Here is a 24,206-nt window from a genome sequence, read left to right as displayed (position 1 = left end):
AAGTCACCATTTGAAAGTTTTTTCTAGGACATGGGGAGAGATGCAGTTTGAGTATATCACAGCACTTGAACAATACGGCTGCTACACCAAAATGATCTCCACCATGGCAAATTGCCTGTGCCATGGCATAGTATTGTGAAGCTGCAGCAGACTCAGCTGAGCTTCTGAATGACACTTTTGAAGAGTATAGTTCCATCTGCTTTAGGATCCTTTTGTTTGTAAGAGCAAGAATTATCCTACCTTGCCACTTGCAAATAGCAAGACTGATTTTGTCTTCCAAGTTCAAACCTAACACTCTGCCCACTATGCTAGATCTCAGCCAATATAGGTAATGCAAGAGTTTGGAGATAAAAGAGCTTAAATGTTTACAGTTTTGAAATTTTGCTGTAAGTAATTTTCATGAACAGCTTCTCCCTTCTCCAAAGCAAAATTTCTTCTATTGGTTATTGATTTGTTTAAAAAAAGGGCAATTAACACTATTCACAAAGCATGATAAACACAAGTTTTATATGTTTCTACATTTTCATGAATCTTTAGAAATCATAACATTTCTTTATTTACATTTTTCCCCAGGTGATTCATGGCAGGGGACGTGGAAGGATTTAGTTCCTCCATCCATGACACCAGCGTCTCTGCTGGGTTCAGAACACTGTATGAGGAGGGATTGCTTCTTGACGTCACTCTTGTTATTGAGGACCACCAGTTTCAGGCTCATAAGGCATTGCTTGCCACCCAAAGTGATTATTTCAGGATTATGTTCACTGCTGATATGAGGGAGCGAGATCAGGACAAAATCCATTTGAAAGGCCTAACTGCGACAGGCTTCAGCCATGTTCTCCAATTCATGTACTATGGAACCATTGAACTGAGTATGAGCACTGTTCATGAAATCCTGCAAGCTGCCATGTACGTCCAGCTTATTGAGGTGGTGAAGTTCTGCTGCTCCTTTCTATTAGCAAAAATATGCTTGGAAAACTGTGCAGAAATTATGAGACTTTTAGATGACTTTGGTGTTAACATCGAGGGCGTCAGAGAAAAGCTGGATTCCTTTTTGTTAGAAAACTTTGTGCCTCTCATGGCCAGACCTGACTTCTTGTCCTATCTGAGCTTTGAAAAGCTTATGACTTACTTGGATAATGATCGTCTGAGCAGATTCCCAGAGATAGAGCTCTACGAGGCTGTTCAGGCTTGGCTGCGGCATGATAGAAGACGCTGGAGGCATACCGACACCATCATTCAGAACATCAGGTTTTGTTTGATGACACCATCCAGTGTATTTGAAAAGGTTGGTGCGTTTGAAAGCAATAGATAGAATTCATCTTTACGTTTAGGGCAGCATGCTGTTAATAGGTAAAATTTCCAGAAATAGGAGGAGGGAAAAATAAGACACTGTTTTAGAAAATGGAACATTGAAGTCGTCAATGTCTGAAACAAGTGCCATCTAGCTTTTAGAACAAAACAAAACAAAATCCCCCAAATGCAAACTAGCAGGATTTACAGCCAGGAAAAAGGTAGGTTTGCAGCTTTTTCTGATTGTTAGTGATAGAGAAAACCTCATAAACAAGTACAGCAAGGTGATTGACAAGACGACATGTATTGTAATCAGTGAAACAAAATATATTCCTGCAGCGGGGAGGGGATCCTCGGATTGTTGTCCCTCCCACTTGTTCCACATATGCAAATTAGACAAATTTTACCTCATGGTAGGAGGGTAATGCCTCCTGTTTCATTCCTGCCTTGCAGCAGTGCAGGTTGAGTAATCGTTATATGCTGCTGTCCTTAGCTTTGTGAGGAAAGAGTTGACTTTGTTGACCAATTCCCTGCGGGGAAAAAGAGAATTGGTCAACATAGTCCAATTTACAGAGAATTCAATGACAAGAATGTCTTGAATCGTCTGTGAGGGCTCACAGCCCCCCCCCCCCCTTTTTGACTGATTCCTCGGAAGAAGAGGCCAGAGGAGCAGAGGTTACCCATGGCAGTGGGCTGTCTCCCTCAGTGTATGCTCAAGTTTACTAAGAGTTTCATCCCAGGAAGCCAGCAGAGGCTGTGGCTGGCCTGATGGAAAGGCAGTTAAGATGGATGCTGGCCTTGCCCCTGCCTTCCAGTTAGTCCACTGAGAGAGCTGAGGTTTTGGAGGGTCTGCAGACACTGAACTTTGTGTCATCCCCTCATCTAGTGATTGACAGCACAGCTCTCAACTGTGGATTTTGTTGGTGGATCTGACATTGGTACAGGGCCTGGGGGTCGGTGTGGGCCCAGTCCCTCAGATGGCCTTTTTGCGCCTGCTCTTTTCCACTCATCCCATGGCCTAGAGCCCAGCCCTAAGTCTTACCTCAGGTTTGGGCAGGAGAGAGGGCCTCACAGTGCACAGTGCTCCCTTTAGTGGTGTGTTGGGACTTCAAGATTCCTCAGTGATGACTCCTGCATAGGCTCTTTCCTGCTGTTTTGGGGGCGGAGAGCTATTCCTTGCCTTCCTCCTCTCCTGGCTGTAGTGTTGCAGCAGCCATTTCCAAATCCAAGTTGTGATCTAACCTTTGCAAGTATAGGGCCACCTCTGGGCAGCTGGAAGAGGAAATCTTGGTGCCACTAAAATGCTGGGCCAGAAGAGAGGGAGCTGAGGCAGTCTATTCCTCTGCCTCAGCCTCCTCTCAGCAGCCACAGATTGGTGGTGCCAGGCAGGGGCTGCAGAGAAGGCAACAAGCTTTCGGACTTGTGATCGGCTGTGGGTGAATTAGAGGAGGATGAAGCCGCTGCGTCCGCCATGGCTTCCAATAAGGAGGAGGGGGAATTACCAGCCAGCTTGGAGGAGGAGGCGCTTTCTGCACCTTTGTCTTGCTTGTTTTCTACCAAGGATTTTGCCCTCTTAAAAAGGCAAGTCATATCTTAGAGATCCCTGCTCCTAAGAACATGGGGTGGGAGGAGGGAGCCTCTGAAGTGAAACGTATCCAGCCCTCCTATCTCATTTGATAACATTTCCATCTGTTTTCAAGAAGGCTCTGCCAGCTGAATGGGCCTAAAAGGCTTTATACCTTTCAGTCTGATAGTATGGCTAAACTAATTCCTCCTCCTGGGTGCCTGTTTAGATTTGATGGTACAGAACCATAAAATTGTAGAGTTGAAAGAGACCCGGAAGATTGTGCAGTCCAACCATCTGCAGTGCAGGAATTCTGCCCACAGCCATCCCTGGTTGCACTTGAACCACCAACCTTCTGATTGACAGCCAGACACACTAACCCATTGCGCCACAGGAGGCCAGCAAGGACAATGGCAGCCAAGGACACAGATAAATTAGCTAGGAACTCAGATGATAAGAGAGGACTGAGATCCTGCTGAGGTGTGCCCATGAAACTACTACATTGGAAATTAGGGTGGCCACAGCCTCACTCTTGATGGCCAGGGCCTCCCTAAAAGGGGTGAAGACTTCTGGAGGAGGTTCTGGCTAATAACTCCCACCTTCTCTAGGGAATCTGAAAGCTGGAGAAGACAGCTGCCTCTATGGCTGATGATGGCCTAGATGCCATGTAGTATGCTGCAAGGGCCATGGCAGTCAGTGTAGCTATTAGGAAATACCTATGGTTTAAGATGTGGAACACAGATTCCAAGTGTAAGGTTAATCTATCTACAGGCCCTTTTCTAGGGGGCAGGCTGTTTGGTGACCTCTTGGAGCTGTACTTGGTGGAAACTAAGAATAAGAAAAAAAAGCTGTGGGGTGTCAGTTTGGGTGTAGCTCCTTTCAGCCCTCCATGGGTGCCTATGGTTCTAAAGACAACAGATGCCAGCGGTACCAGTGGGGTGGACAGATTCTATCCCAGGCAACAGTAGAACCAGTTCTCCAATTCCAGAGGCTCTGGACAGAGTCAGCAGGGAAGAAAGAAGGCAACTCAGTCCGGACTCCCTAAGTCAGCTGCAGGAACTTCCAGCTGAGGGTTGTCTGCAGTAGTTCTTCCTTTGTTGAAGAAAGATGACAATAGATCAGAGGGTTCTGCAAACTGTGAGGGAAGGGTATGCTGTAGACTTTGCCTACTTACCTTATGACCACTTTGTGATTTCTCCAAGATCCAAAAAGGAAAATTACACCATCTGGTCTTAGCAGCCATTCAGCACCCCATATCCACCAGTGCTATAGAGCTCTTGTCCCCAGCAGAGTCCCCTACAGCTGCTACCCCATATTTATTCTTCATATTCCCAAAGAAGAAGGGAGATTTCAGGGTCATACTGGGTTTGAAGAGGGTGAACAGGCACATCCAGAAATGCAGGTTCAGAATGGAAACCCTTCATACCATCATGGAGCATCTTATCAGCTAGGGGCTTCCTTGATAGCATTTCTATATCACACCAATACCAGTGTGGTCCAGCAAAACTCAAGAGTCTTCTACCTTTCCCATTGTCAGCCTTTCCAGAATTGATGGTGAAGAAAGCTACTTGCCCACACAGTTCAGTGTAAAATGTTTTATTGCTTCAAGACACAAGACAATTCAGACATAGTTAAGAGATGCTGGTACATCATAAACTATTCTACTAAGTACAGTAACTTGGTCTTAGAGGTTAAACTGAAGAGATCCAAATATACAGAGAGGTCCAAGTTTTGGGAGAGTTCCACCACCACCACACACCACATTGCTTCTGAATGCAGCCTTGGTTTTATACCTGCTAATGCACGTTCACACATTATTTGAGTCATGCCAGAGGCCGGTAGCCTTGAGCTGTTTCAAGAGGCCCACCACAGTTGACGTCCTAACCCTTAACAGAAATCAGTTGCAGAGAAACGGCAACTCAAAACACTGACCAAGCAGTTTGTGCAATTTCACATATATTCCCAAATTACACCAACACCCCTTCTGTTGGGCTGTTGCCTTGAAATATTTCAATTTGTGATACCTAATGGAAAAGTTGCAGAGTTGTTCTTTTCTGCAAATACAGGCTTTGTAAATATATCTGCCAGCATAGACTCTGAAGAACAGTATTGGAACTTAACTAGACCTTGCTGAATATGATCTTTCACATGATATGGGATTTCAGTGTGCTTTGTTCTGGGGTTACACCGCTCAGCCTCAGTAGTAGAGGGCCTACTATTTTCTTATTCTTCCTCTTGCTTTGAGCATAGCCAAAGAATCCGTTTTTATTATTTTTACCCTCTCTTGCAAGCCTGATCTCATTCTAAGCTTTGGCCCACCTTTGTGCTCTTCCGTCATGATTTTCTTTCATTTCTTATACATGCCCTTATTAAATCTCAGCCCATTTGTAAACTCTTTTGTGTAGCCACACTGTTTTCTTTAGATGCCTCCCATCTTTCTTTCTTGTTGGAATTCTGCATCCCCCCCCCCAATATTTCACCTTTCAGGAACTCCCATCCATCTTTGACTCCCTTCTCTTTGAGTATGTCTGACGATGGGATGTCACCTAGTAATTCCTTCAGCTTTTTGAAATCGGCCTTCTTTCTTCTGGAAAGTGCTTTTACATCAGCACATTGAGTGTCACAACTGGGGGCACTCTCAGCATGTAAGCAACTGTTCTTGTTTCACAAAGATTCAGTGATGCAGAAGTTGGTCCCCACGTTTTAACTCAAGTTTTCAAAGGAGCCAGGATGTCATCTTACCTTCTTTCTGTCCCCATCCTAGATTGGACAAGGAGAGGGAATGGTGCTCTGGACTTAACAATGAGCACTGCATGTCTGTCTAAAGAGAACAAATCCTGCCTGTCTAACTCCCTGTTCATCTCCTTCCAGCCACAGACCATGGGAAAGAAGGTTTCAGCTGCTACACTTTCCAGATGGCTGACAGGATGCATTTCCAAGTGCTATGTGGTTTCTGATTCGGCCTTGCTGGCTGGGGTCACTACTCACTTCACTAGGAGTGCCTCTGCTTCAGCTATCTTTGAGACTTTGGATATTTGTAGGGCAGCCACCTACTCTCCTCTGTCTATCTTTGTGAGACATTGCAGGATCAATATCTATGTATCTGCCAAAGCTTCTTTCAGTAGGTGTGTATTACAACAGGTGGTTCCCTAGTTAGGGGTAGGGTCCACAGCTGGCTCCACCTGACAGTAGCTTTGGTGCATCCCATCCAAGGATTCCTTACCTCGGCAGGAAATTGTGACATTGGACCTCCAATGAAGGTCCATTGTCTTCAGGGGATGGAGGTGATCCTACCCACTCTAGGCTAGTTTCGGCTATTCCTTGCAGCTTGGACAAATTCGTTTATATGCTGGGTTTTTTTAGTATTCTCCTCAGTTCAGTTTTGTATTGGGTTTTTTTAATTGGATGTTCCTCTTCCTTAAGCGTTGCAGTTCTTGCCTTTTGCCTTTTGTATCCATGGCATGCAGTGCTTTTGTCTGAGATTAACATACTTTCTTCGGAGCTGAATTACCTTGTCAGCTGGAGGTGTTACCCTCTCTCCTTGAGGTAAGATCTGTCTAATTTGTATATTCCTGCCTGTGGAGCAAGTGGGAGGGAAAACCACCTGAGGATCCCCTTAATCCCCTGCAGAAAATGGACTTTTGCGGGAGGTCCAATGTCACAATTGCACACAATGACTTCTTTTGTGGAAAATCAGAAATGCAAAAGTGTATTAGAAATATAGGTGTTACTTGATTTTATGCTTTTAATTCTACCCTTGATTTTATATTGTTAACCCTACCCTTTTCTTTCTTGATTCCTATGGAATCAATGGAGGATCTAGGTTGATGTGCTCCAGAAGTAGAAATGAGCTCCGATATGGCTCTTTATATTTTTCAGCTGTTCCTGTCATTTGCGGCAGATGGAAAAGAGTCTCCTCTTGCTGGGGCCTTTAGTACCAGTTCTCTTTCTGTTCCATCTCCTCTTTGTTGGAAGAGACAACTCTGATTATTATGGGGCTTAAAGCACTCCTGTATTTATTATCATTATTTATATTATGATCATTCTAAAAATATACATTTCAGGTGTCAAAAGCCAGGGTACAGAGGCACCTGTTCAGCGTTCTCAGAAAGCTGTATAATAATAGTGCAAGATGCACCTCTGTGGGAAGGGATTTCCACAGCTTAGGGGTTGCCGCAGAGAATGCCCTCTCCTGGGCTACCTTGTCTCTGAGCTTCCGAGGGCAGCTCAATGAGGCCTCCCCTGCCAACACCCAGGTGTGTCTGTAGATTAGGAAGTGGTTTTCAGGTGTTTGGGGCCTGAGTTGTTCTATCGCAGGAAGCTGAATTCTCAGTCTGCTTGGAAAGTTACTGTATAATACTGTTCCCCTTTTAGGTTTGGTTTTCTCCAATGACAGAGAAGTGGGAGATGGTAAATGTCTGTTTATAAATGTATTTACAGTGGTAGCTTGGTTCTCAAACTTAATCCGTTCCAGAAGTCCGTTCCAAAACCAAGGAGCGCTTTCCCATAGAAAGTTATGCAAAATGGATTGATCGGTTTCAGACTTTTAATAACAATTCCCAAAACAGCAATTTAACATGAATTTTACTATCTAACAAGACCAATGTGCTGCAGTCACACAATCAATGAGTAGCAGAACTGGGTTCCACACAGTCACACACACAAAAAGAGCCACAAAAACGCAAAATAAATAGCAAAAACAGATAGACCTCAGTGTAACACTCCAAACGGAAGTGTGGCACTCAAATTGGAAGTGTAACACTCAAAACGGAGCACATTCAACTTCTGAAAAAAGTTCGCAAACTGGAATGGGTTTGCAGTGTTTGGGTTCCAAGTTCTCTGAAACCAAGGCATTTGAGAACCAAGGTACCACTGTATATACTTCCCTCTTGCAGAACATCAGGGATATCTACCATATAAAAACATTTAGAAACAGTACAAAACTCATTACAATGACTGGCTGTTGTGCACTGGAATGAGGTCTGCATTCTTTACAGGGGCAAGGTTCCCTGAGGAATTAAGAGACCTTTGGAGAAGCTGGTTATTAGGAGAGCAGACTGCAGTTTCAATCAATCAGGAACAAAGCTGCTCATTCAGGAAGACTACCCAAGCAGTGGCAACTTTCCCCTAGGTCTAGATATGATATTTCAAGAGTTGGGCAAACTTTGATTCTAGGAAGCTCATCAGTATGGGGCAGGAAAAATGGGAAAACAGAGGAGAGGAAAAGGTTAGGTGGAATACCACCTTGACTTTGCAGCTGTACATGGGTGGAATCCTAGCTGAGAGGAGGGGGAAGATCTCTTGGTGCCTAGTACTAAACAAGGATCAGCCAAATTACGAAGTAGAAGGGTTTTTTCTTCTTTATATTAAGAAAGCAAATACATTTTCAATAGCATTTTCCTCTGATGGCTGTACACAGCCTGTGTTATCTTGTACACAGAGTTCTGTTTAAACAGAAGTTCTAAAGTGTCAGTACCTTTGTGTAATCACTGCACTTGTTATCACCTGCCACAAGCACAAAACTTTCATTAGGAAGATAGGGTTATATAAGATTCTGTAACAGTGACCCATCAAGTAAAGCTGTCATACCAGTTTGGCATTTTTCTTTGTATTAGGACTAAAATAGTTGTTCAAAAGAATATGCAAAATGTTTAAATCCATGTACATTTTGATACTGATATGCATTAGAAGAAACCTAATGATATGGTTGATTTTAAAATTAGGTTTTTAAGTCAGGTGTCCAGCCTTATACATTTGTATTTTCATGCTAAGCTGCGTTAAATAATTTCTTAGCTTTAGACTTAAGTTCTGTGAGCCAATAGAGTGAAATAGAAGCCTTTAAAGACCAAACTAAACAACCAAGAACGACACGTATATTTTCTAACACTTATCCCTAATGCCACACTTTTGAAATTTATTAAATAAATGTGTTGTATTCTGATTGTTGTGTACTGTAGTCATTGGTTACAAACATTTGATGTATCTTTAAAACCTTATTTTGCTTTTCATACATTATTCTTTTTGTGGACCTGCTCACTTTTTATGTTAGATCAGTATATGTGTGTTTCTCATCCATATTTTCTGTTTCCATTTATATTACAGGCAGTTCACAACTTACATGTACTTAACTTGTGCACATTCAGATTTACACGCTTGACAAAAAAAAGTTAAAAAATTCAGAAGGGGGTGAGTTTCTGGGGGAAATTACTTTGGCAATCCTACTTCGCCATTGAATCCAGTGTGTTCTGACTATAAATGATTTTGGCTTTACGCATAACCCCTGTGTAAGTTGAGAGTCACCTGTATTTATTAGTCTAGTCTGTATCCAAAATATAGTTGTCTTGGTGTCAGTTCACAGCATAGTATCTTAATGAGATGCTTCCAGGCCTACATGTACATAACCCCTTGTGTCCCTGCCCTAGTTCTTAAAAGAAGAGAGGGAGCTTCTTCTCCCAGTGGCCAAACGTTTTGTACTTTTTTATTTTACTGCTGTTCCTCAGCTAGTGATCTGTTGCTGTCACACACAGTCCCAGCTTCTAGCAACTTTTGGATATAGTCTCCAGTCCTTTCTCAAAATCCTGTTTGCCCTGGCAGTATGGAAAACTCTCAAGGAAATGCAAACGCTACATGAATGAGGATTATTTGAAGGTGGGATGAAGAGAGAACGGGCTAGATGCAAAAGCCAGAAGTTGATAGAAATAGGGACCCAGTGTGGCAGTGGTGATTTTCTAAAAAGTCAGTATCAAATAAGTCTAGGCAAAATCTCGAGCCTGGATTGCTTTCTCCTGTTTTTTGGTACCGGCAAAGAAGGCATTAGATGAATAGTGTATGATTTAATCTTTGGTATATTTCTCTTTTAGAGTTCAGCTTCTAGAATAAGTAACCTGCTCAAGAGCATTATATGTATGGAAGTTACTTCATAGTTGGGTGTTCCCTGGAATGAAAAGACTGCATCCACAATGCAAAACTGTGTAGTTATCCAGCCTATCTTTGTAGTTACCTCCATGTATCACCTAACAGTTAGTCCCTGACAGTTGGTATAACAGGGTTTCATAGCAAGTGGGGGGACTTGCTGGAAGTGGGTGTAACTGAATTCCAAACAACAGGTGTTTCATAACAAGGCCCAATCAGTTGAAGCATTCTTAGGACAACAATGCATTGTGGATTCATGGACTTCTTCCTTCCTCTCTTGCCAGGGGCGCCGACTTACCACTTACATGGGGGAGGGCATCATGTGATGCATCATGTAACGCGTCCATGATGCAGCACTGGGCGGGGAGGAGGCGGAGTGCGGTGCTGGGCTCCAAGCTCCACCTCCTCCCGGCTGCATGCACCCAGCAGGGTCAGGACGTGTGGAGGGCGATCTTCCCCCTTGCTCATCCCAGCCCTGTCCCAGCTCCCGAGTGTGGGCTGGGGTGCACAAAGGGCATCTGGCAGCAGCGGGGGGTATCAGCCCCCTCAATATTGGGGCTGGGTCCCCTGATTCAAAACATTGAGAGGGCTGGAGCCCCCAGCGCCCCATATACCTGGCGCCGGTGCCTCTTGCATGGGTAATCCTCCTTTTCAGTTTCAGAATGAGCTATGGTAGCAGCAGACTTGGCACTAAGCCACTGTTTGCAAACCTGCTTCTAACCAGTGTATCAGGTTGAGTTTTTGTTTAAACTATAGTAAGGAAAACGTAGGTCTACTTGTAGTACTGAATTTAGTTAGTCCCCAAACTGAAAGAACAAGAGAAATGCCAACGGGAGAGATGAAGCACTACAAGTCTCAATTAAGGTTAAATTGGCTTGTGTTACATCTGCACCAAGCCTGTGCCAGTTATTTACTCAGAAGATGTTTATTCACAGATCTTCAGCTTGGCCTGTTCTTGTACTTTAAGAACTGTGAATCAGAATAGCTGTCAGTCACAGAAGTCAGCCAATTAGTGAAACAACAAATGCAGGGATAGGAGATAGGTTGAAAGTTTTGGAATGGTATTTATTGAGAAGGAAGGGGTGATATTCAGTTACGTTTTAATGCAATTAATGGACCTAACTTAGTAATGCTTGTTAATTTTAATGGGCCAACACTGAGTAAAACTTAGCTGAATACCAAGCTGCTGTCTTCAATGTAATAAAATGGGAGGGTGGGGAAGGAATCCTCAGTGTGGCTAACCTGTGGCCCGAAATATGTTTCTGAGGTTATGCGTGAACAAGCCTAGACTAGTAATAGCCTTTGCTAACAAATGGCAATTAAGATATGAGGTAGAAAACACTTTTGTCCTAAGAGAAGCCTGTCATGTTGAAAACAAATTCAACCAGGTTGAAAATGAGGATTCATAGCTGACTTTCATTTTACTGATAGCAAAGGGAGATTTCTCCAAATTTTATACTTCCAGAAGTATTAGATTTTATGAGGAAGTTGTTATTTTGTAGCCTGTGGGAGCAAGTTGTCTTGAAATGCAAATGTTCTTTAATGTTAGTTACAGCTTGTGGAGTGGGATGGTGTAAGTTCTGCCAAATTTATGTGAATGTTGACTAATCCTATGTTACTTGAACTGCCAATCATTATTCAGTTGCAAAGGATGAAGATTTGAGGATCTATATTCAACTTTTTAGTTGCTTTATCCAAAATGTGTGCTGCTGCGTGTGTTTACATGTCCTCTATTGTGGTAACTTTTTGCCTAAGCTACTATTTTGTTATGTTTTCCATGCAACTTTGACAAACTAAAAATTGATTATATTAGTAAACTAATAAAATCAAGAAAATGCACTTTGTCCAACCAGATGCCTCTAGGACGTGGAACTTGCTGTTGCTCCTAGCAAACTAGTTAGCATACAGTACTCAATATATAGCCATCATGACTTTTAGCCATTAAATATTTTTTCTAATCTTTTAATGACTACTGGCATACATTGTGACAGTGAATTTAATAAGTTAGTTATGTGTCATGTGAAGTACTACCTTTTGTCTGTCCTGAGTCTCCTACCAATTCCATTCTAGTATTATGAAAGAGAAAAATTCATTCCGCAAAGTTTTTTGGAAGTAATTTCAAGAGTGTGTGTGCTAAATTCCACTGTAAAAATCAAATGCACTCTAGAAACTTTCATAGTGCAATAAACCTAGCTGATCAGATTACTCTAGTTTTCTGATTTGGTTTTTAACAAGGAAAAAAAAGTAAAGCAGTATTTAGTACAGGTTCGTAACCCTATTGATAAACCCAGTGTACATTTTTTCTTAGTCTAATGACTGTCTTGTGTTCACAGCCAAACTTCTGTTCACAGGTCATTCATTGTACCACTAAAATTGAAACAAAAATACTATCTATTTACTATGGCTTCATTTGATGTTGCAGGAAAATAAAGTACCGTATTTTTCGCTCTATAAGACGCACCTATTTTTGGAGGAGGAAAACAAGAAAAAAAATATTCTGAATCTCAGAAGCCAGAACAGCAAGAGGGATCGCTGCGCAGTGAAAGCAGCAATCCCTCTTGCTGTTCTGGCTTCTGGGATAGCTGTGCAGCCTGCATTCGTTCCATAAGACGCACACACATTTCCCCTTACTTTTTAGGAGGGAAAAAGTGAGTCTTATAGAGCAAATAATACGGTACTTCTAACATTGATTTCCAAACATGTGAATATATGGTATTCCATTGTATATGTATTTAAAATTGAGAGAAAACGGGGCTAGCGTTTGGTCACAAAGGTTTAAAATGTGGTCATTGTTAGAGCATGTTTTTATCTTGATGCCTCTTTGTATATGACTGAAATGCACATAGCTCTAAATGGTTTGGTAGCTTGATTCTTTCGTTAAGATCAGTATGACTGTGGTTGTTAATGCATAACTTCCTTGAGTGTAAGATCACAGCATCCATGAGGCAGTGGTGAAAGGTCACTTAAGGATGTCACTTGCATGTTATTTGTTAGAAGCAGCAAATAAAGTCTTTCTTGTGAAAGTCTGTTCTGTAGCAGCAAGGTAAAAGCTCTTGGTGTAAATATGTAGCCTTGCTGTTAAACTTATCAAAAGTTTCCTATAGATCTTGGAAGGTAGAACCAACAGTTTTCCTCCTGCCTTAAAGCAGTCAGCTGTGTGACCAAAGCTTGTTGGGCTCAATGAACATCAGAACCGGTGGCAACCATTAGGTATATGCTTGCTGATTTGTTTGCAAGTGTGACAAAAGCCCACTGTGAAATGCATAGGCTTGCTGGCACGCCACTAGGAATTAACTGAAAGAGCTATTCAGCATTTGATGGCCTTTAAGGACTTTAGTAAGCATTAGAGCATTAGGAAGGTAGTGGAATTCCTTGCAGCAGTTCTCAACCTGTGGGTCCCCAGATGTTGTTGGACTACAACTCCCATCATCCCTGAGCTCTGGCCTTGCTAGCTAGGGGTGATGGGAGTTGTAGTTCACCAACATCTGGGGATCCACAGGTTGAGAAAGGCTGCAAGAGGCTATCTAAACCTGAATTGGATTCTAAGCATTTAAAAACTGCCATGGAAAAAGCAAGTTCTATTTAATCCTTTTTTGCCAGACATCTCAAGGTAATAGTTAAAAAGTTTTCTGGGAACAATCAATCAGATGCAAAAAAGAAAAAATATTTCATTAGTTATGAGTTTTGTTGAACATAGGCAGGGCAGTTAGATAGGAAAGTGACAGAATAAGAGGTGCAGTTTGTCAGAAGGTTCAGCAGGCTCTGCTGGACTTATGGGACTTATTGCTGTGATTAGGTCATGTTTTCCCCCTCATGATTCAATTGTGTAAAATTAGGCAGCATAGATTTCTTCCTCTTACTGTTTTCCTTGGTCAATACACACGTGTGTTTTGCTCTGTCCTTAGGTGAAAACATCGGAATTTTATCGTTATTCCCGGCAGTTGCGGCATGAGGTGGAGCAAGCTATGAATTACTTCCATAGTGTGCACCAGCAGCCTTTGATGGAAATGAAATCAAATCGCATCCGTTCTGCCAAACCCCAGACTGCAGTGTTTAGAGGAATGATAGGACACAGCATGGTAAATAGTAAAATTCTTCTTCTGCACAAACCAAGGGTCTGGTGGGAGTTGGAAGGTCCACAAGTACCGTTACGACCAGACTGCCTTGCTATTGTTAATAATTTTGTATTCTTATTGGGCGGGGAAGAGTTGGGGCCAGATGGTGAATTTCATGCTTCTTCCAAAGTGTTCAGATATGATCCAAGACAAAATTCTTGGTTACGAATGGCAGATATGTCTGTACCACGCTCAGAATTTGCTGTTGGTGTTATTGGAAGATATATCTATGCAGTGGCCGGAAGGACAAGAGATGAGACATTTTATTCAACAGAGCGATACGATATCACAGAAGATAAGTGGGAATTTGTGGATCCCTATCCAGTCAATAAATATGGACATGAAGGAACTGTTCTTGGTAACAAGCTGTACATCACAGGCGGAATCACATCCTCGTCCACATCTAAGCAGGTGTGTGTATTTGATCCCAGTAAAGAAGGGACTGTGGAGCAGCGAACAAGGAGGACTCAAGTGGTGACTAATTGTTGGGAAAACAAATGCAAAATGAATTATGCAAGATGCTTTCACAAGATGCTTTCTTATAATGGCAAGCTTTATGTTTTTGGAGGCGTCTGTGTAATTCTGAGGGCCTCTTTTGAGTCTCAAGGGTGCCCTTCTACAGAGGTTTATGACCCAGACAGTGATCAGTGGACTATTTTGGCTTCTATGCCAATTGGTAGAAGTGGTCATGGTGTAGCTGTGTTGGAAAAACAGATAATGGTTCTTGGGGGCCTATGTTATAATGGTCACTACAGTGATTCAATTCTCACCTTTGATCCTGAAGATAATAAATGGAAAGAAGACGAATACCCAAGAATGCCCTGCAAGCTAGATGGCTTACAAGTTTGTAGCCTACACTTTCCTGAGTATGTGCTGGAACATGTTAGACGTTGCAGCTAAAGTTTAAAGAAACAAAACAAAACTATTTATAATTTGGTGGGATGGAGGGCTGGGGTAAGGGAAAGCAGATTTAAGCCCACTGAAAACAGTGTCTTGTGTAATATGCCACTTAAATTAATAAAGAGAAAAAAGAAGTGTACAGGGAATGCATCTACCAAGTTTATTAGGAATGCTAATACCTGTGGTTTCATACTGATTTTATTTTTTACATGCTATTACTGTGTTTTGAGAGGGGAAATTGTTCTTCCATTTCATGTGTTTTAACCCCATATACTATGTCCATTCTGTATGAGTGAAGACAACACATGCTTAAGGATGCACTAGAATACACTCTGTTTGCAAGGTGGGTCAAAAGCATTTATGTATTGTGCATTTTTATTTTTTAAACTGTCAGGATAAAATTCAGCAGCCTTACTAGAACAGAGCCTGACTTCCAATGTAGCAGTGAAAGGGGCCTTTCAATTTGTTCCTGTAATTACTTGTTGTTTAAATGTTATTTTTATTTCCATTTATGACTCCTCCCAATCAGGTTTGACACTCCTCATTTTGATATCAGTGACAATTTAAAATGGTTTTCTATTTATTTTTCTATTTCTATTCAATTTATTTTAATGTACAGTAGTTCCAGTAAGTCTGCTGAAAAAATAGGTTTTTGAAAAAAAGAACACTGAAGATTTTCTACTAAAATAAATTCTAGGCTGCATTTGTCTGCGTTGTGGTTTGTGAATAAAATATATCTATATATATACATACATGCATACACTGTAAGATCAAAATGAAATGCATATTTTTATGTGCAGCTGGAAGAGTCTATTTTTAACTAGTGGACAGATATGAGCTATATCTGTTTAATTTTAGCTCCTAATAGCACCCTTTCATGTATTTAAATTTGTTGGTAACTGGAGGCCTCGTTCTTCTCAATGTAAACTTATATTTGGTATATACTGATTGATTCAGTAACACTTGAACTCCTTTATAACCAGGTGATAAAAATGTCGAAGCTACCATTTTTGTTGTTTATAAAGTCAGATCCCAACCTATAGTCTTCAGTACTTGATTCTAGAAATACAAATCAGAAATGTTTATAACAATCACTGCCTCTGCTGTTCTTGAAGGATGGTAGAGCTTTTTAGTTGGTGTTTATCGCAGTAGCATTGCAGCTGTACAGTTCTTTGCACTGATTGAGCTGCTGGGCTCAAAAGATGCCGAGTTAGGCAAACTTCTATTTTTTAAGCAAATTTAGAAAATAACCACTGGTTCCACAGTATACTTGTATGGAGGTCTGAGGATGTTGAGCAATTGTATCTTGTTGAGGTCACTTTCTTAACTATTAGACAACTATCTGCGTATCACCGAAAATAAATCTGAACAGAGTTCTGAGCTGAAATACTCAAGTTCCAGTAGCTGCCTGTGGAATATGGAGATGAGCCAATCTTGCCTGGGCAATGTAAGGCTCACTGATGCTTGGCAAACTGCTAAAATGTGGCTTCAGAAGAAATGCAAGTCCAACTGTTGGTGTAAAACATGGAGGAATTAACTGTACCATTTTGTTCCAGTATCATGAACTGGAAATCACTGTAGAACATGTAGTTCATTTCGTATTCTGGGAGTTGAAGCTTATGCATGCTAGAAACCTCCATAACGGACACATTTGACTGTGTCGTGTTTCAGCTCCTGGATTACATAGGCTCCAAAGTGGTGTTACTACTCTGCATCAAACATGTAAATGTCTACCCAAAAATGTTTTAACATTTTTCTGTCTTTTTTCCTGACACATGGATCAAGATCTAAGCTGCACAATCTCACATGATGTGTCTCCCTGTGCATACAAAACAAGCACGTACGGGAAGAAGTTATAGCCCAACCCTTCTCTCCTAAACAACACCCCCCCCCCCATATAAGCCATGGCCTCACTTGTATTCTCCGCCTATCATCTTTAGCATGACCAGTGAAATCAAAAGCTTTCACTTCTGGTTTTAAATGAACCCAAGTTCCGCACTGAACTTGGGGGAAATCTGGTTTGCTTGATCTATGGTTTGTTCAATAAAGTCAAGATCAACCCATGTTTATAATCCCTTTTTTAAAAAAATACCAGTGTTCCTGGAACAGAGAACTAATACCTTTAAAAAATGTTTCCATTGAAGGACGTCCAAGGCTCACTGCTGCTCACGCATGCAACACTAAACAGTGATTTAGCATTATGCGTAAAATGGGCCAAAATATCTCTGCACGTGCAAAAGTAAACACAGGCACTTTGTTGCGAGAGTGTTTTCAAACACACAATCGTGTATAATGAAACTGATTATACCATGTGCTCTGCTGTGCATCTGAATCAGCCTGGGCGTCAAATGAGCATTTAAAAAATGATTTATCCGGGTTTCTCAACCTTTGACGAAGACCAAATGTGCAGATTTAGAAGTCATTGCTTTGCATATGTGCCACTTCTCAGCTTCTGACTTGAACTAGGTATTTGGTTTTCATTGTTGCTTTCAGCATAAAAGGAAGTTAGGTCTGAAATGATTCACTAAATGTAAAGTATTGGAGAATATTTTAACCTGTTTAGAAATCTCTAATGCTTGTGGTTATCAACCCTTTATTCTTCATTCTATCCTAGTGCAACTGTTTAAGAAGCCCAATTCCATACATGTTTTATTGGAAGCCCTAATGAATTGGGGCTTAACCTCAAGTAAGTCTGCATCAAATTGCAGCCTTATTTTATTCGATTCCTATCTTGTTTACACTGGATTTGTTTAATTGTATGTGTTTGTTTTTATTATCATCACCCCATGTACCAGGTTTGAAAAACCAAAACCAAGCATCTAGCAAAATCAAGCCAGTTTCAAATCTAAAGAATGGTATTCTTTTCTCTTGTATAAGGTTAAGAAATATTTGTCAACTTGGAGTGTGTGTCAGTGATATTTAGCCTACTATCTTGACTTTGCCTATGATGCCAGAAACAAATAGTATGTTCTTAGAACGTCTGTGCATTACTTGAGTTTGTTTGCTTATTATAAGAGAAAAGGATGCACCAACTTTTCTTTAGTTCAAAATTCTAGTTCTCTGGCATCAGTTCCTTGCATCTTTTTCCTTTGATTCTCAACACATTTCCTATTATGGACTAGAATTTGTCAATTACCAGGCAGACTAGTCTAGGCTCATTAAAAAAGGCTCAATACTTTGTTTAAGCCCAATGGTTTTCATTTGTACTGGTGCTTCAGCTACCTGTTTAACTGGTGCCAAAACAAGGGGCATGAAACATAAAAACTCCATACAGGCAGTAACCACAATCCAACACATACTTAAGCCCTCAGGTTCTGAAAGGAATTTGTTTAACATGAGCTTAAGTATACTGCATTATACAGTCGTACCTTGGTTTTTGAACAACTTGGAACTTGAATGCCGCAAACCTGGAAGTAGATGTGCCAGTTTGCAAACTTTGCCTCGGAAGCCAAACATCCGGTGCCGCTTCCGTGGCTTCTGATTGGCTGCAGGATACTCCTGTAGCCAATCGGAAGTTGCTCCTTGGTTTCTGAACGTTTCAGAAGTCGAAATGACTTCTGGAACACATTCTGTTCGAAAACCAAGGTACGACTGTAAAGATATATGTATGGCCCATACGTTTCAGTAGAAAGGGAGGGCATGTGGGGTACATCAACTGTAGGGAAACAAAACTGGGAAAGAAGTGGCTGCTCCTAATGCTTTTTAAGGGACCAGTGGCTCTCCAATGAGTTTACAGATATTTTATACTAATGGAAAAGTTGACTCTAGCATTTTAGCGGCATAAGCCAACCATTTAATAGATGAAAAGGTCTGCAATCATAATTTGAGCCTAGATAAAGCAGTGTTTGTGTTGACACAACTTTCCCCCCAAGCATGGTAGCTGAGAAAAAGGATAAAGCTAGAATTGGAAGGTTATAGCATACATAAAACTAGACTTATTTAGTATGATGCTGCTTAAGCCATTAGTCACTGCTAGAAACTAAGTCATTTAGAAACCATGCGGATGGGGTCCAACTTAAAAAACAATAATTGGGATGATACTGTAGAACTCTTATCACTGTTAAGTCTTTTTGCTTGTTTCATAATAGTTAAAGGGAGAAATACTTTCTTATTAAATCCTGGTCGGTCACGGAACTTGCTAATGTTCAGAATACTTTTATTCTGGAGAGAACAAACATTGTGAACTCTGAACTGGAGAATGGGCAGTGTAGCATCAAGATTGCCCATAGATGGTGTAAACTGTAAAAGCCAATTAAGGGTGAGCTTATGTCTCTGTAAAACAATATGTACTGTATCATTAAAGTGATAGGGATTGAAAATCTTAGTTTTCATATAGTGTGATCTCTTATCAGTGGCAGTTTTTGTTCCAAATAGTGTAGCAAAGAGAAAAACAGACAGAAATCTGGATTAATGATTCTGGATTGCTTTGGTGGACTTTTCAAAATTATAGTATTGAGTTAGGATCAGGATTCCAGCTATAATCTCAATAACTGGTAATCTTTACTATTAATATTAATGCCATTGGAAGTCTGGAAAAGAGTACTAGTGTAAAGCAAACCATGAGTCTGCAAATGTTGTTGAAGCACAACTCCCACAAACCCTGATCATTAAAATGTGATGGCTGGGGCTGATGGAGATTGGGCATCTTAACAGCATGTGGAGAGCCACAGGTTTTCTGCATTCCTGTTGAAATGGTTGCCAGGCTGCAGTGGCATATCCCTATATGGCATAAATTCTACTGTTGCTTTACTGTTGTTCTGAATGAGTTGGCAGAGGTTTCATGAACAACGGTCTTGACAAGTTAACTTGGAAGGCTATCTTCTAACTGTGCTGAATCAAATGGAAGTACTTTGTTCAAACATATACACAAACTCAAATGTGCGTGTTGGGGTACTTTTTCCAGGAACGTTCCCAGAGCTGCTATGAAATTCTGTGATCTGTCCTTTTTAACTTTCTAAAAACATTTTTTCTTCCCACCTGTTTCCAAACATTAACTTCTCTCATGCTGTGAATGCATTATGTTCAGTGATGCATATGTACTCTATTCTGTTTTTAAACTAATGTGTAAAAATTGTATATATAAAAATGTAAATAAAATATTTTTAATCTTTAAGGTACTTTGTCCATTGTGTATTATACTTCAAGTTCTTCTTTTCTATGGGTCAAGCAGGTTGACCTACTGTTTATTTAAAACATTCAGCCCAGTTGATAAGCAAGCACAAATGACTATGTTAAAATGGACACTAGATTAACATTGCATTTTACCAGGCAATATCCTGCTGTGTCATGCTCAGTGTAGACCCCTTGAAATAAATACTTATCTTGCAAAATGGATCTACCCTGAATATGACTTAAAATGGAGATCATACACCAACTTTCTCTCTTGGTGCCCCCTTAGCTGTAATTCAGAAAGGGAAACTATTACTCTCTTTTCAAAGTTGTCCATGTGGGTTCTAAGGATAAATAACTGCTTCTCTCCCTATAGGTCATGTTTCCTTCCCTCTTATCTGCTAATGAGACCACCATTGTTGCTTTAGCACAATAAATTGTTGCACCATGAATTTCCTAAAGCCAGACAGTAATTATTCACATGCTATTCATGTTCTTCATGTCTGCAGCATGATAGGAGAAAATTACACACATCAGGACAAATTATTTGTTTTATACAATTCAGTGATTCAAATAGAAGAAATGGAAGGGGACATAAGTTTTATCATGGGTTAGTCTCCCCCAATATCTTCCACTCGTAGGGATCTGGCCCAGTTGTATAGCTTCACTGCCTCGTGCTCCCAGTCTTCATCTGACAAATGACTTTCATGGCTTGACTCTTCAGTGACTGTGGAATCTGAATGGCCACTTAACAACGATGAAGTTCTCAGCATCTGCTCCAAAATAACAAAGTATAGATTATTCTAAGAAGAAATCATAGCTTAGTTGTTTAGCCTCATACTCCTAAACAGAATCCATTGTATATGTTGCACTATAAGGTAGAATGTAGTGTGGGATGAGGGTGATCATTCCATCAGTGCAAGGATTTTTGCTTTCCAAATGGAACCATCTCCTCCTTCCCTGTGCACTGTTCACAGAGCCAATTTGGGGGAAGTCATAGGGGCACACAAAGGGGGGGGACCCTGTTGCACTAGCAGTTTTTGTTCATTTAGTTGAACCCGCCCATAATAACACTCATCAAACATAAGACAGTCTTGGATTGGACACTTGAGCAGTGTCTGCACTAATCTTCCTTCCTAGGCTATGTTGCAGCAACCAGGATGGTGTCCTTCAAGAGGGCCCTATTGCAGGTTTTGTTGCAGAATGTAACTTACTAAGCAGAGCTTATTTTCTAAACCACTGAGCCTCTTGGGCTTGCTGATCAGAAGGTCAGCGGTTTGAATCCCCGCAACGGGTTGAGCTCCCATTGCTCTGTCCCAGCTCCTGCCAACCTAGCAGTTTGAATGCATGCCAGTGCAAGGAGATCAATAGGTATCGCTGCAGTAGGAAAGTAAACAACATTTCCATGCACTCTAGTTTCCGTCGCAGTGTTCTGTTGCACCAGAAGCAGTTTAGTCCTGCTGGCCACATGACCCAGAAAGCGGTCTGCAGACAAACGCCAGCTCCCTCGGCCTGAAAGCGAGATGAGCGCCGCAACCCCATAGTTGCCTTTGACTGGACTTAACCGTCCAGGGGTCCTTTTGCATTGCCACTTAGTTAGAAGTAGATCTCAAACACCAAGTGTTTCTTTAGAAGGTCTATAACAATTAAGGACTGCAGCCAACCCCTTGAGATCTAGCAAGTGAGGTTGCTTACTAACACGTTAATTCCTGCATTTTTTGCATGCCAAAGCTACAAATGTGCTGTTTTAAAATTATGGAGATGGATTTCTAATATGTCTAAATGCCTTTTAATAAAATTAAAACAAAATAAAAATGATACGATCAGTAAAATACAAACATTTTTGGGCTCTTTATTTATGAGTTACACAAACGTTCCTCAGCATAGGTGATCAAGAACAATTAGTTAGACATAGTGTTATGCTGTTGTCCTCACCTTTCTGATGGCATTTATGTAGAACAAGTAGAGTTACCCTGGTCATAATCTTAGAACTGTCTTATTAAGTTCATCCCAAGGGGGGGACAATAAAAGCTCTTTAAGACTGACTAGTAGAATCTTAGCTGTGAGATTTATCAGCATTTGATCAGAAAATTTCTTTTTCTTTTAACCTGCTCACCTCTCTTTGTTTCTCAAGGCTATAAGCCTTCCTCATTTTTGCAATCTTCTTCTGAGCTTGGTAAGAGCGACGCCCAGTTCTAGGTGCTGATTTTCTACTCAGTTTTGAGAAGACTGCAGTTGTGGGAATTTGTGGAGGAGTTCTGGAGGGAAAACAATGTTTTAAACAATTTCCCCACACAATTGTACAGAATTAAAATGTTATCAGCATTCACTATAGAATAAGGAAATTCCTCCTTTACAGTGTAATCCTAGGCATGCCTATTCAACAAACCGTCCCCAAGTTAATCTAGATTTAGTCCCAATTAAGTGTGCATAGGACTACAACTTTAAAAATGTTTTAATGGGTGCAGCATTAGGTTTCACCAGTATGAATGAGTAGTCATAACTGCACTGTAATGCTTGCACATTTGTTGTCAGTATTAAACAAATATATTTATCACCGACACTATGAAACATTTAAATCAACAAAACCAAAGCAACATGAAAATACACTTCTGTATCATATTATCAAAATACTGAAACTATCACAAATATATTTTACATTGAAACCATGTTAAAAAATAAACTAATGGGAGCTGAGCCATTTAGCATTACATGGAAAGCCCCTTAAATACATAGCTGCTATAAAACTAAACATGATATGTAATTGTTTAGATCATAATATATAATAAAATAAAATAATGTATTAACTAAGAGCTGTAAGTGGGCAGCTGAGGCCAGAGCAATGCTTATCTATATCCAGAAGGGGGAACACCTGCCTTCAAATAAACATTCCATTCCATATCAGTCATGGACATTGTCTTTGCAGTGGTACCTCTGGATACGAATGGGATCCATTCCGGAGCCCCGTTTGCATCCTGAGCAGAATGCAACCCATGTCTGCGCATGCGCGGATCGCGATTTGCCGCTTCTGCGCATGCATGTGACATCATTTTGAGCATCTGCGTAACCAGCAAAACCCGGAATAACCTGTTCAGTTACTTCCGGGTCGCCGCAGAATGCAACCTGAAAACGCTCAACCTGAAGCATATTTAACCCGAGGTATGACTGTATTATTAATAATATTTATTAATAATATTCTGTTGGGAGCCGCCCAGAGTGGCTGGGGAATATTGTGTGTGTGGATGTGTGCAAAATTTAGGCCATCTTGTTTAATGATTTCTCTCATTAAGTATGCAGAATGCTCATTAAGCGTTTGCCGAAACTGGTGCTTCGAAATAATTCTATGACGGTCTGTGAAATGTGGTAAACTGTTGAGTTTACTGTGCCAGTGTATCCTGGGACTCTGATGGGAGAGTGGGATTTAAGAGTGATCCTGTTCTGTCTGCTGGGCATAAATTCTGGGACAGGATCATGCTGAAATTGGTTTCCCAGAATGCAGGATCAGGCCTACGGTACACAATGTATCTCACAAGGCCTGCTGCTTTAGTGGCTTTGTGAATAGAAGAAGTCTGGCTGCCAGCCTTCCCTCATCTGTCTCAGGATATGAGAGTGCAGGTGCTACATCTGTGTTTTATTGATATTAAAAAGCAGCACACATTGGGTGGCCAAGGCAGAATGGAAACTGCAATTTCACACCATTTTATTTTCTATTTACACACACACACATACAAACACAAGGGAAGAAGCAAGGTCCAAATTATCAAACATGGCAGCTGATATGATATACCTAGAGTTTTTCAAACTGTGTGTCGCAACACATTAGCATGTTGGCTGCAGTGTGTAGATGTGCCATGTGAATGCTCTCTGCACTCCTCCCAGGGCTGTAAAGGGGTTAGTTTAATCTGCATTTTACTAGTAAAACTGAATTACTATGACGTGAAATGATGCATGTCTAAAATGCATGTCACCAACATGAGGAGTTTGGAAAGCTCTGATTTACCTGATTTGACAAATAGCCATGATTTGAGCACGACACGTTTCTTCATTCTGTGGCCTCAGCAGCAGAAATGGCAATTCCATCCTAAGTCTGGAAGATAGCTTCCCAGACTGTGCATAGTCCATGATGTCATACACAATCATTGATCTGGGAAAATCATGTAAAGACAACCTTCTCCAGCAGTTATGTCTGCCACCATAGTATGCTGGAACCTCATCCATGAGATTGCTATACTAGACAGTCATGAAAGAACAATATGTATGAGAAAGTTGTACTAGGATTCTCTGGTTATCTTTTGTAAACTACCCCCTTTACTGCA

General features: G+C 40.9%; 2 protein-coding genes across 9 annotated transcripts in view; one reads left to right on the top strand and one right to left on the bottom strand.

The window, feature by feature from the left end:
* KLHL15 (kelch like family member 15) overlaps positions 1-19,894 on the top strand; it is a 29,479-nt gene extending 9,585 nt beyond the window's left edge. For all 8 annotated transcript variants that reach the window (XM_083501961.1, XM_083501962.1, XM_083501955.1 and 5 more), the window contains 2 exons: positions 574-1,285; positions 13,672-19,894. In XM_083501961.1, coding sequence (XP_083358087.1) covers positions 581-1,285; positions 13,672-14,781 — 1,815 coding nt within the window. In that variant the 5' untranslated portion in view covers positions 574-580 and the 3' untranslated portion in view covers positions 14,782-19,894. The remainder of the gene's footprint in view (positions 1-573; positions 1,286-13,671) is intronic.
* Positions 19,895-20,423: 529 nt separating this feature from the next.
* The window catches only part of LOC310706339 (uncharacterized protein CXorf58), a gene marked incomplete at its 5' end in the record, with an annotated part of 12,805 nt that continues 9,022 nt past the window's right edge, over positions 20,424-24,206 (bottom strand). The window contains 3 exon segments of the mRNA XM_083502037.1: positions 20,424-20,663; positions 22,007-22,148; positions 23,891-24,120. Coding sequence (XP_083358163.1) covers positions 20,502-20,663; positions 22,007-22,148; positions 23,891-24,120 — 534 coding nt within the window. The 3' untranslated portion in view covers positions 20,424-20,501.

The sequence above is a fragment of the Podarcis liolepis genome (assembly GCF_965112155.1).
Source record: "Podarcis liolepis genome assembly, chromosome: 4".
NCBI lineage: Eukaryota > Metazoa > Chordata > Lepidosauria > Squamata > Lacertidae > Podarcis > Podarcis liolepis.
Note: the sequence above shows the minus strand (reverse complement) of the source record. Positions and strands in the feature narration are given on the sequence as shown.